General features: G+C 49.0%; 3 protein-coding genes across 3 annotated transcripts in view; 2 read left to right on the top strand and 1 right to left on the bottom strand.

Annotated features, from left to right (window-relative positions):
* Positions 1–12,780, bottom strand: part of LOC108656283 (immediate early response 3-interacting protein 1) — a 98,214-nt gene that overhangs the window by 5,017 nt on the left and 80,417 nt on the right. The window lies entirely within an intron of this gene.
* Mipp2 (Multiple inositol polyphosphate phosphatase 2) lies at positions 37–12,334 on the top strand. Its single transcript, XM_089263142.1, has 5 exons — positions 37–386; positions 2,986–3,416; positions 10,183–10,544; positions 11,054–11,242; positions 11,315–12,334. Exons 1-5 carry the CDS (start codon positions 209–211, stop codon positions 11,484–11,486), a joined length of 1,332 nt encoding a protein of 443 aa, XP_089119268.1. The 5' UTR covers positions 37–208; the 3' UTR covers positions 11,487–12,334.
* Positions 3,858–10,414, top strand: raptor (regulatory associated protein of MTOR complex 1). The gene is made up of 3 exons (XM_089263133.1): positions 3,858–4,516; positions 4,579–9,484; positions 10,183–10,414. Exons 2-3 carry the CDS (start codon positions 4,585–4,587, stop codon positions 10,188–10,190), a joined length of 4,908 nt encoding a protein of 1,635 aa, XP_089119259.1. The 5' UTR covers positions 3,858–4,516; positions 4,579–4,584; the 3' UTR covers positions 10,191–10,414.

Below are 12,780 nucleotides of genomic sequence, written 5' to 3'. Positions count from 1 at the left end.
TGTCTGTTAATAACATATTCATTTGTTTTTGGGCCGTTTGGCAAACACGTTCAACTTTTGTGCGTGTGAAGTCATTTATTTTAAGTTTTCTTTTTTTTACAAAATTTTACATAAATGTTTTACGTTTTGTAATTAGTTCATACCTAAATTTTAACTCTCACACTGAACTGACAAATTTTACTGTCCCATCCAACGCAACGGGAAGAAAATGCTTAATTTACATTATTGGCTAATACCAGCGCTTCTGTTTGTACTGCCGCAACTGACAACAGCTGATGAGGCTGCCTGCAATTATTTGGAACGCCATGAAATCGAACGCCACCTATCAACCAAGACACCATACCGCGCCATTGCCAATTACAACGAAACGCCGCCGTTATACGATGGTATGCTGTTATTGTTGTTATTATACCACATATCACTGACCAGACAACACATAAATGATACATGTAGAACAAATTTTTCTACAGCTCGAAACTGTTAAGTTAAAAGGAAAGAGAAAAATTTCAATTTTTGTGCGTTGCTGAGAGTGATGATTTCAGCGACCATAGAGAGCGAGCGAGAGAGCACATAGCTGTTCCACATACGGATTTGGGACCACTTCGATTGAGCGCTTACTGCGCACTGTTTTTGTCGTGCAGTATTTTCACTGCTCCAACCTCCAGCGACCGAGCCGAGCAAATACGACCACTTAACAGTTTCGAGCTATAGAAAAATTTGTTCTACATGTCTCATCTATGTGTGTGTGTCGTCTGGTCAGTGCACATATACAAGATATTGCCAGTGAAGTAAACGCGAGAACAACAGCTGTTTGCTCACTGCTGCCACTAACCAGAGAACACATAGACCGGACACGTAGTGTAAAGTGTTTTGCACACTTTTTTTTTGACATTACGACCCACACCACTTCGTATTTGCTCGGCTCCTCACTTTTAGGTTCAGGCTACTAAAATATTCGAGAGCACAATCATTTTGCTTCTGGCGCTCGACCGAGATGGTCGATGGTTGAACAAAAGATCCCTCTGTGCTCAATGTTTCCTTTGCTCTCTCTCTCTCTCTCGGTGCTCTTTGCTCTCTCAAATGTGTATATGTGTGTATGCATGTGAGCACAAGCAGCAGCTCTGAGCTGCCAGCTCACGAAAATTGAAATTTCTTCGCAGCAAGAACCCATGCCTTCCCTTCTGTGTGAAGAGTATACCGAACTTATCAAACCGTTTGCCAAGCTCGTACAAAATATGTATATGTGTTTTCGATTTTAATTGTGGAAAGGGTATGAAAGCGTTGGTGCTCATGATGAAAATGCTTTCGCGGCGAGCGTGCACACACACAGTCTTTGTTGCTATATATATTATGAGCGTTTGTGTGCCTGTGTGCGTAGCACTTGCTGCCTGTAGCAATTTTAGGTCCCAGCATTTGCATTTGGTTGATCTTGAGAAGTGCGCACACTTATATATGTACATACATATGTATGTATGATTGTATGTACGCACGGGGCGCGATGCCCACAATTGTGGAATATCACTTGTAGAAGCATTTGTATGCCTATGTGCCCTTACATGTGCGTTTGTGTGTGTGCATGTGTGTAAGCATGGGACGTCAACATTGGTGTGCATGTGTGTATGCATGGGACGAGAACATTGGCTGCCTACCTCAACTAAGAATTGTCTGAATGATTTTGGGCTCGAATTGAAGAGGCGCGCTTATACATACATACATATGTATGTATTTATGTAAGTAGCTGATTAACTAAAGTGACAAGTGCATATGCCAATTCTTTGTGGCACTGTGACCGTCGAATAACTCATACTGTATGTGTATGTGTGTAGTATAGTTACTCTCGCGCTTATATTTAAGCACCTGGATTTAATTTTAATGATCGTGGGTTGGCTATCAGAAGGAATTAAAACAAAAGTTTAGTATCTTATTTAGCTTACTATACAAATGGGATGCGATTTTCGATCCTTTGTACCTGTTCATATAGTTACATACATATACAGGTGCATGCCAATAAAAAATAAACTTCTAAAAAGAATTGGCATATGCACTTGTCACTTTAGTTATAAGCGCGCCTCTTCAATTCGAGCCCAAAATCATTCAGACAATTCTTAGTTGAGGTAGGCAGCCAATGTTCTCGTCCCATGCATACACACATGCACACCAATGTTGACGTCCCATGCTTACACACATGCACACACACAAACGCACATGTAAGGGCACATAGGCATACAAATGCTTCTACAAGTGATATTCCACAATTGTGGGCATCGCGCCCCGTGCGTACATACAATCATACATACATATGTATGTACATATATAAGTGTGCGCACTTCTCAAGATCAACCAAATGCAAATGCTGGGACCTAAAATTGCTACAGGCAGCAAGTGCTACGCACACAGGCACACAAACGCTCATAATATATATAGCAACAAAGACTGTGTGTGTGCACGCTCGCCGCGAAAGCATTTTCATCATGAGCACCAACGCTTTCATACCCTTTCCACAATTAAAATCGAAAACACATATACATATTTTGTACGAGCTTGGCAAACGGTTTGATAAGTTCGGTATACTCTTCACACAGAAGGGAAGGCATGGGTTCTTGCTGCGAAGAAATTTCAATTTTCGTGAGCTGGCAGCTCAGAGCTGCTGCTTGTGCTCACATGCATACACACATATACACATTTGAGAGAGCAAAGAGCACCAAGAGAGAGAGAGAGAGCAAAGGAAACATTGAGCACAGAGGGATCTTTTGTTCAACCATCGACCATCTCGGTCGAGCGCCAGAAGCAAAATGATTGTGCTCTCGAATATTTTAGTAGCCTGAACCTAAAAGTGAGGAGCCGAGCAAATACGAAGTGGTGTGGGTCGTAATGTCAAAAAAAAAGTGTGCAAAACACTTTACACTACGTGTCCGGTCTATGTGTTCTCTGGTTAGTGCTGCTGCTTACACTGCACAAACTCATTCGCTTCGTTTTGTTCCAAAGGTTGCCACCCGACACGAATTTGGGCAATCATTCGCCATGGCACGCGCAATCCCAGCAAGTCGGTTATATTACAAGCTAAAGAACGTTTATCTGAAATACAGACGCAAATTCTAGCCCAATCTGAACCGAATTTGTGCAATGATGAACTTAATCGACTGCGTCGTTGGAGCTGGTCGCACATTGAGCAGGACGATGAGAAAGTGCTTGTTGCCGAAGGCGAAGATGAGTTAATCGAGCTCGCTGAACGGTTTCAACTGCGTTTTCCGAAGCTTTTGCCTGATCTATATAATCCGGAATGGTTCTATATGAAGTACACGGCCACGCAACGAACGCTAAAAAGTGCGCAAAGTTTTGCAACTGGATTGTTTGGACGTCATCGTATACATGCCATCAACTATCCACAGCCCCTGCATCGAGATCCAGTATTGCGGGTGAGTATTATTTACATAAATATTTGTATATGTACGTATATGTATATATACATTTATGTATATATGATCTATATGACATAATAGTGAATGAGAGAGAGAAAGAGAGACAGGACAGAGACAATCGAGTAAACGATGCACTCAATCGTATTTTTATTATTTTGTGTGTGTAACAAGTAATCTGGTTAATGTAATTGAAATTTCAGTGAATCTTTCGATATGATCCTTAGGTGATTTTATGGTTTTGAAATGAAATTAATCAAATAAATATCGTGGTGCGGATCTACAATTTAAATCCGGCGCAGCTAATTAAGAGTTCACAATATTCAAAATTGGCGCCAAAGAAACCGCGATGTGGCATCATTGTGGATATGGTGGAGGGTAACATTAAATGAAGGCGCACACATACATACATCATGTACACATACATATAGGCATATATATGCACAATATGTACATAGAGACGACCACATGCACATACAAAGCGAGAAAATCCGTAAATCTGGTTAGTTTAACGTTCTGCGCGTGCATATTAATTTTCTATACGGTTTAACACTTGAAAAGCATTGTTTACCTTTGCTATTTTTTGGCAAAACAATTGTCTGCAATCGGTGCGTACGAGCAAAGACATTGCCCAAGCAAATTGCCACACACTTACAAAACTGATCGAAAAACGCGAACGAAAAAAAAAAAAAAAAAAAAAAACGACGTCACTGATTTGGTTTCGAAGTGAGCTGTACCCGCGTCCACTTGGTGTGCCGACTTGGCCACTCTATGCACACAGAACTCTATGATCGCGAAAAAAAAAAAAAACAACGCCGTTGTTTTGTTTCCGCCTTGCTGCAGGCCGCCTTGCAGGCGTAGGGTTATGTGCACAGGTCACACTCACAGTCGACGTAGTTGTTGTTGTTGGTGTTGAGATTGGTCATGTTGAATATATGTATAACGTCATATGACTTGACTAAGTTATAATACTACTGGCGACAACAACAACAGCGAGCACGAGGATTGGAAGGAAGAGAAAAAGAATTGCCAAGTGCAATAATCACAGCAAAAAAAGAAAAACCAGCACACACACACACACACACACAACACATAAATAGGTACTTACATATACATATATATATATAAAATATATATTTATATAAAAATATATACCATATAGTGAAAGATGCCGCTGCAGGTGCCAATGTCTGGCAGGGAGCGCAGCAGCAGCAGCGGCACCACAACGACTACAACAACAATTAGCCGCAACAGCAACAACAGCAACATGAACAGCGATCCCAAATGCCGAGACGGGCTGCGCAATTATATATCAAGCAAGGATTATATCAAGAGTCAGCGCCTGCAAGAGCAACAGCAGCAGCAACATAAACAGCAACAAAAGCAACTGCAACAACAACAGCAGCAGCGGCAGCAGCAGCAGCAGCAGCAGCAGCAGCAACAACAACAACAGCAACAGCAATATCAAGAGGATCGCTACAGTGCTGAGATAAAGACACGCCGGCCATATACGGATAAAGAATGCCCATTGAGCTTTGCGGCGATGCGTCACGTGGAATCGATTAAGGCGTGGAAATTCGAGCCACAGCCATGGCGCATTAGGGAGCGCATGAAGACGGCCAGTGTGGCCCTGGTGCTGTGCCTCAACATTGGCGTCGATCCACCGGACGTGGTCAAAATACAGCCCTGCTCACGGCTCGAGTGCTGGATCGATCCCAGTTCGGTGTCGGCACCAAAGGCCATGGAGCTGATCGGCAGCAATTTGCAGATGCAATACGAACGCTGGCAGCCGCGGGCTCGCTACAAAAAGTGCCATGACCCCACCGTGGAGGATGTCAAGAAGCTGTGCACCTCGCTGCGGCGCAACGCCAAGGGTGAACGCATCCTGTTCCACTACAATGGCCATGGCGTGCCCAAGCCGACCGCCAATGGCGAGATCTGGGTGTTCAACAAGACATTCACCCAGTATATACCGCTTAGCATCTTCGAGCTGATCAACTGGATGTCCGCTCCGTCGATATATGTGTACGATTGCTCCAATGCCGGCATCATCATCAACTCGTTTCAGCCGTTCGCCGAGCAGCACGAGCACGAGCTGGAGAAGGCCCTGGCCGCCGGCACTCAGTCGGCCTCCCAGCTGGTCAGCTACAAGAACTGCATCCATTTGGCCGCCTGTGCAGCCAATGAGATTCTGCCGATGAATGCCCAGCTGCCGGCGGATCTGTTCACCAGTTGCCTGACCACGCCCATTAATATCGCACTCAAATGGTATGCGATGCAGGAGAAGCTGGGCATGGTGCCGCGCATCCAGAGCGACCTGATCGACAAGATACCGGGCAAGGTGAACGATCGTCGCACCATGATGGGCGAACTCAACTGGATATTCACGGCGATCACGGACACCATTGCGTGGAACACGCTGCCGCGTGAGCTGTTCCAGCGCCTCTTCAGGCAGGATCTGCTCGTGGCGAGCCTGTTCCGGAATTTCCTGCTGGCCGAGCGCATACTGCGCAGTCACGACTGTACGCCGGTCTCGCTGCCGGCCCTGCCGCCGTGCCATCGTCACGCCATGTGGAAGGCCTGGGACCTGGTCGTCGACTTGGCCCTGCAACAGCTGCCGGACATACTCGAACAGCAGGCACCCTATCGCCAGCTGCCCTTCTTCGAGCACCAGCTGACGGCGTTCCAGGTGTGGCTCGACAGCGAATCGGAGTCACGCACGCCGCCCGAACAGCTGCCGATTGTGCTGCAGGTGCTGCTGTCGCAGGTGCATCGGCTGCGCGCCCTGGAGCTGCTGGCGCGCTTCCTCGACCTGGGCCCGTGGGCCGTGAATCTGGCCCTGGGCGTCGGCATCTTTCCGTATGTCCTCAAATTGCTGCAGAGCTCCACGCGCGAGCTGCGGCCGGTGCTGGTCTTCATCTGGGCGAAGATACTCGCCGTCGATCCCAGCTGCCAGGTGGACCTGGTCAAGGAGTACAAGTACTTTCTCAGCGTGCTCCAGGACAACACCGTCAGCAAGCAGCATCGCACACTCTCCGCCTTTGTGCTGGCCTCGATCGTGCACAACTTCCTGCTGGGCCAGACGAGCGCGCTGCAGGGACCCCTGCTCTCCATCTGCCTGGAACAGCTGAACGACAGCAGCTGGCTACTGCGCCAGTGGCTGGCCATATGCCTGGGCATGCTCTGGCAGAACTTTGAGAAGGCGCGCTGGTCGGGCGCCCGCGATCTGGCGCACGAGAAGCTCTCGGTGCTGCTGCGCGATCCCATACCGGAGGTGCGAGCCGCTGCCGTCTTTGCGCTGGGCACCTTCATCAGCTCGGTGACGGATCGCAGCGAGGGCCAGGCGAACAACATCGATCGGATCATAGCCATCACCCTGGTGGAGACGGTGGGCGAGGATATGTCGCCGCTGGTGCGCCAGGAGCTGGCCGCGGCACTCCAATGGATGGTGCTGCTCTTCGAGTCGCAGTTCGTCACGGTCTTCACGGCGGAGCACATGAACAGCCACAGCTCGGCGCTGGTCTCGTGCGGCGGCGAGCGCAGCGCCAGCATCACGCACGGCATGCCCAATGCGCCCTCGGGCAACTATGGCCAGTACACGCACAGTCTGGAGCGGCACTCGCATGTGACCATACGACGCGGCGCCAGCTCCAGCTCCATCTCGAACATGGTCAGCTCCGGTTCGATGTCTGGCAATTCGTCTGGCAGCGCCGGCGGCACCGGCTGCGTCGCTGGCAACTGCAGCAGCAACGCTGGCACCTCGGCGACCACCAATGCGATACCCTTCCAGTACATCTTCACCAAGCTCTGGCAGGGCATCTACAACCTGAGCCAGGATCCCTTTCCGGCGGTCGCCGAGACGGCCCAGAAGATCGTGGCGCATGTGAGCGAGGCAGCGCGCTGCTTGATCACGGCCAAGGAGGCGACGAATTACACTGCTGCTGCCGGCATTGGCAGCTCTGCGGCCGGACGGGATCAGCAGAAGCTGAACAGCAGCCTCCTGAGCGTCAGCCTGCCGCCGAGTCCGAATACGCGCTGCAATTATCTCGGAGCGAGTGGCGAGTCGCCGCCGGTGGGCGGGGGAGCGCCAACAGTGACCGTGTCCGCAGCAGCAGCAGCAGCAGCGGCGGCACAAGCCGGAGGCGGAGGCGGAGGCGGCACTTCGTCCGGCAACAATCGCTGGTCACAGAAGCAGCGGCTCTCCGGCAGCAATGAGGCGCAGCAGCGCAAGCTGCGCACCACCTCAATGAACGACGAGACGGACAGCGGCAACGTGACGAGCTCCGCGGGCGCCACCGGCACCGGCACCGGCAGCTCCGCCGTGCTCGGCCTGATTGCGAACGCGAGCGCGAGTGCGGCCGATGGCAACAACTCGGCGAGGAGCAGCGGCAGCGAGACGAATCATTATGCGGAGGGGAACAGCGCCAAGGTGCAGGTGCTGCAGCCGATAGTGACCACGCCGTTCATACCGTGGGCCATATCGTACTTTACACGTCCGGGCAAGCTGCGCTACAGCAGCGCCGAGGGCAGCACCGAGGAGGAGGAGGGTCAGCAGCGCTGGCCGGTCGATCGCAATTCCGCGGAGCTGCGGACGCGCGAGTATCGCTATCAGCGCAACGAACAGATCCGGCGGACGGCACGCCGCGAGCAGCAGGACCAGTGCGTCCGGCGCCTGGACGCGTTCAGCTTCGTCCGCAAGACGCAGTGCACGCCGTCGATAGTGAAGCTGCTGCCGTACGAGCAGCAGATTGCCGTCGCCTACAAGGAGAAGGTGCTGGTCTATGACTTTGTGCGCAATCTGGTCCACAGCTACGTGACGGAAGCGCTGTCGGACTCGGGCCACGGCAGCTCTGTGGGCAGCAGCAGCAGCAGCAGCAATGGCAGCAGCAGCGCCGGCGGCAGCGGCGGCGGCGGTGGTGGCAGCAGCAGCGGCGGCAGCAGCGGGGGCGGCGACGGCGGCGGTAGCAGCAGCAGCGGCAGCAACAGCAGCGGAAGCAATGGACGCCGGATTCGAAGCCAGCCCGCGGCAATATTCGCGCGAGTGAGCAGCTTTGAGCTGCTGAACGCCCAGGATGTCGGCCTGATGCTGGTCGCCCACGACGATGGCGTCATACGCGTCTGGCAGTCGTCGGGCGAGTCGCCACGATTGGTTAGCGCCTGGGATGCATTCCCGCGCACCGCCTATCACAACGGCGGCGGCGGCGGCGGCGGCAGCGCCGGTGGTGCTGCTGGTGGTGCTGCCGGCGCCGGTAACGGCAGCTGCGGCAGCGGCAGCGGCGGCGTCGGAAGCGGGAGCAATGCCAACAATTCCTATCTGCAGCGACGACTCAAGACGGATCCGCTGGTAGTCAACAGCAGCGTCGTCGCGATGGCATTGGTGGCCGCCGCAGCCTACGCCGTGGGCCGGGGCCAGCAGCGCAGATCCACGGACGTGGTGACGGCCTGGCAGCAGCACAGCCAGCACCTGGTCGTCGGGTGCGAGGCCTATCGCTATCTGCGCATCTGGGACGTGGAGCGGGAGCTGCGGCTCAGCGATCTCCAGCTGGGCTCCCGCGAGACCAGCGTGCGCGTCCTCTCGCCATTTGTGGCCAACAAGCCGTGGGATTTGATTGTGGCCGGCTGTGCGGACGGCAGCGTGCGGCTGTTCGACAAGCGCTGTCCGCCGCAGGAGGCGCGGATTCGTGTCTATCGGGAGCACACGGCGCCCATACTGCATGCCTGCCTGCGCTCGAATGACACCTCGTTCGTGACGGGCTGCACGGCGGGCAAGGTGAACGTGCTGGATCTGCGGGCGAATAGCGCCTCCGGCGTACTGCATCAGTGGGAGGCGGGCGGCGATATTACGGCCATGGCCAGCCATCAGGTGGCGGATGCCATCGCCTGCGGCAACGCCTCCAAGATCTGCATCTACTCGCTCAACGGACGCACCCAGAGCGTACTGCGCAGCAACGAGGGCTTCATGGGCTCCAAAATTGGACACCCCACATGCCTGTCATTTCATCCGTATAAGGTTCAGCTGGCGGTGGGCTTTGTGGACAACACGGTAGCTGTCTACAGCCCTACACCAGGTAAATCACGTGTAGAGTGTATACGGTGTCTAGTGCAGAGATCAGCGAGTGACGAGTAGCTGCAACGAGTGAAAGCAAGGAGGAGGAACGTGAAGACTAACGAGTCTTTGTGGATATCATTATTATATTATATAGATCTAGCTCTATATGCTTAACTATAGCGAGTAACGACAACGAGTGAAGATAGCGAGTAACCTAAGCGAGGCAGTACTTGAATCGGTAGCTTCAACGAGTAGCCCTGACGAGTACAATACGAGAAAAGTAACGAGTAAGAGGAACGAAAGGACTAAAGAGCGCTTCAAATGTGTAGGAAAAGCTACACAGAATCGTAAATTAGTTTCGATTGTAGAGCTAGATACACAGATAACTATAGCGCGTGACGATAACGAGTAAATTCACCGAGTAAAGTTAACGAGTAACGACAACGAGTGAAGATAACGACTGACTCTAGCGACTAACGATAACTAGTAAAGACAGCGAGTAAAGATAGCTTTTAACGATAACGAGTGAAGATAGCGAGTAACCTAAGCGAGGCAGTACTTGAATCGGTAGCTTCAACGAGTAGCTCAAACAACAATAACGATCACTCGCTCCAGTCTCTCTCAGACTCTCCCTCTCTCTCTCTAACTCTCTCTCGCATATTCCCTCATTATCTCTAGCCACAATATTAATAATCACTCGCTTTGATTTCATTACAGTTTTATAAACTCTGCAGCCGCTGGAAAACGGACGTCGATAAGAATCCTGAAACAATGTTTTATGCACGTAGCTTCAACGCGGAGCCCGCAATGCAGTCAGCAGTGTCGCATGTGCGTGCCGTTACCAAAATAATGGACTTGACCACCCAGGATGTCCAGCTAATGTATACCGTGTGCGCCTTCGAGACGGCCTGGCAACGCCGTCTGCCCCCATCCGTCTGGTGTCGCTTCTTCGATGTGGCCTCATTGAGCGCCTTGGAATTCGCTGAGGATCTCGAGTACTATTGGAACGATGGCTATGGCTATGAATTGACGCATCGCATTGCCTGTCCGGCAATCGCAGACATGTTTGCGGCCATCGAGTGAGTTAGAGCCAAGAGAGATAAGCAATAGATAAGATGATATTATAAGGGATCTAACGATCTTAACGAGTTCTCGTCAAGGCAACGTAAAGCTTTGCCAATCTCCAAGATTTCTTGTAGTTGGCACAACTAATCTTATGTAATACTTTCCCTAGAATCAAATTGAGATTAGATAATGAAATTTCGGATTCACAGAAGTTGAATGTCAACTCCGATGCACAGCCTACTTCAATTGGTGCTCGAAAATCTTTTGCATATCAAAAGTTGACTTGATTGAAAGAGAGAGAACTCAAGTCAAGTAGGTGCCAAATCTTTTCCGATCAATCTTGAAGAAAGAGAGTCAAAGAGCATTGAAGAGCTCTGGAGTAGAGATCTTTGCATATAGCTTGGTCATATGCTATTCACCTTCAAGCGTGAATGATGAGTGGATAGGGAAATATGTTAGATCTAGTATACTATCTAGTATAGCTTCTGTTTTTGAATGCCTGTGAAATGTTCTTGCCTTGCAGCACACTGAAGCCACGCGCCAATGCCACCTTCTACTTTACCCATTCGGGAACGCTGCTCAAGATGCTGGCCCACCTGGGCGTGGCCAAGGACGAACGTCCGCTGACGCACAAGGATTTCGAGACGAAGCGTCTGTGGCGCACAAGTGAAATCGATGCGTTCGCAACCAACTTGGCTTTTGTGCGCTATGAGTGAGTGAGATAGATGATATATATATATATATGGAGTATATTGATTAAACTTGATTTTCAACTCTTTGGCAGTTGCACTGAAAGGGAGCCGCAAATTTTGGCAATGCATCAGGAGCGGGTGATTCGTCTGCCCGGCTGTCCGCAGGATGACGATCTTTGTCCGCTTTCGCGGCTGCGGGCCAACTACGTGGATAGCGTCGAGCGCTGTGACTTTGAGGCGCTCTGCAGCCAAGCAGCCAATTGAGCGGACCACGTGAGAGAAGGAGAGAGAGAGATAGAGAGTGAGCGAAAGAGATGAAGGGAGCTGGCCGGCATGGAATGGGAATCGAGAATTGGGCTCTTGGATGAGCTGCTGCTGCTATTGCCTGCCTGCAAAACTATGTGAAATTTAACATGAAACAAAGGATTCGTCGGAATATGTAAACGGAATATTGAAATGATGTCGAGGAACGAACAGAGAGCTAGATAGAGATACAGAGAGAGAGAAAGAGCGGGTTGAAATTGATTTACGGTAGAAATTTAGACGATAAGAAATGCTAAATATCCAAGTGTGTTAACTCGAAATATGTATGTGTATGTATTTTGTGTATGCCTTATAACCAATGTGGACCATCCAATCCAACAGCTAAAACGAAAAACAAAAAAACAAAAAGAGCAAATGCAAAGGGACCGAGCGAAAGCGAGAGAGAAGGAAAAATGAAAACGTAATGTGAACGAACAAAGAAAGGAAAAGTTGTGTGAAAAGCTAATGATTGTTTCTAGCCATGCCGCCAAAACTGAGAAACTTGTCTATCTAGCATAGAAATATACTTATATACCATATAGACTATATATACCATATGAACGGTACAATATGTACTGCTACAAAATCAATGCCCCCCTCCCCCCCCTTTTTTTTTTTTTTTTGTAACTTGTATATAAACTAAATTTATATATATATATATATATTAGCTCTTTATATATATATATTATATCGAGTTTGTAACTATATAGAAAGCTATGCTATAATGTACTCGTATATATCTCTGCTATATGCCTGTAATCATTGTAAACGCCTCTATAAAACCCATAGCAAAAAGGAAGAAAGAAAAATCCCTCGATAAAATATCGTACGCTTTATGCATGTGCTTAGATCTAAGTCTATATATATATATAGTCTATATATATATATATATCTATTATCTATAGTGTAAGTGATATTTGTTTTGTTAACAATTAATTTTCTCTACCTTTCAAACTATCAAATGTATATTAGAATTGCTTAAATGAAAAAAAAAGAAAAGAAAAAGAAAACTTTGTTAAAAACCTAACGAGAAGCGAAATTCAAATTGCAAATGAAAATGATTTAGAGAGTTCAACAACGAGCTACCAATAATTTGTTATATCAAAAAAAAAAAAAAAATGTAATAATTACACAATTTGTTAATTAATTTAAGTTCAACGTTTTGCTTTGATATATAAATATTTAATTTTATAAATATACAAATACAACAAACAAATATATATATTTTGAAATTAAAAAAACTAAAATTTTGTGC

Source organism: Drosophila navojoa, chromosome X (genome assembly GCF_054131105.1).
Source record: "Drosophila navojoa isolate 15081-1374.11 chromosome X, UAZ_NAV_1.0, whole genome shotgun sequence".
Taxonomy (NCBI): Eukaryota; Metazoa; Arthropoda; class Insecta; order Diptera; family Drosophilidae; genus Drosophila; species Drosophila navojoa.
This window is presented reverse-complemented; position numbering and strand designations above follow the sequence as displayed.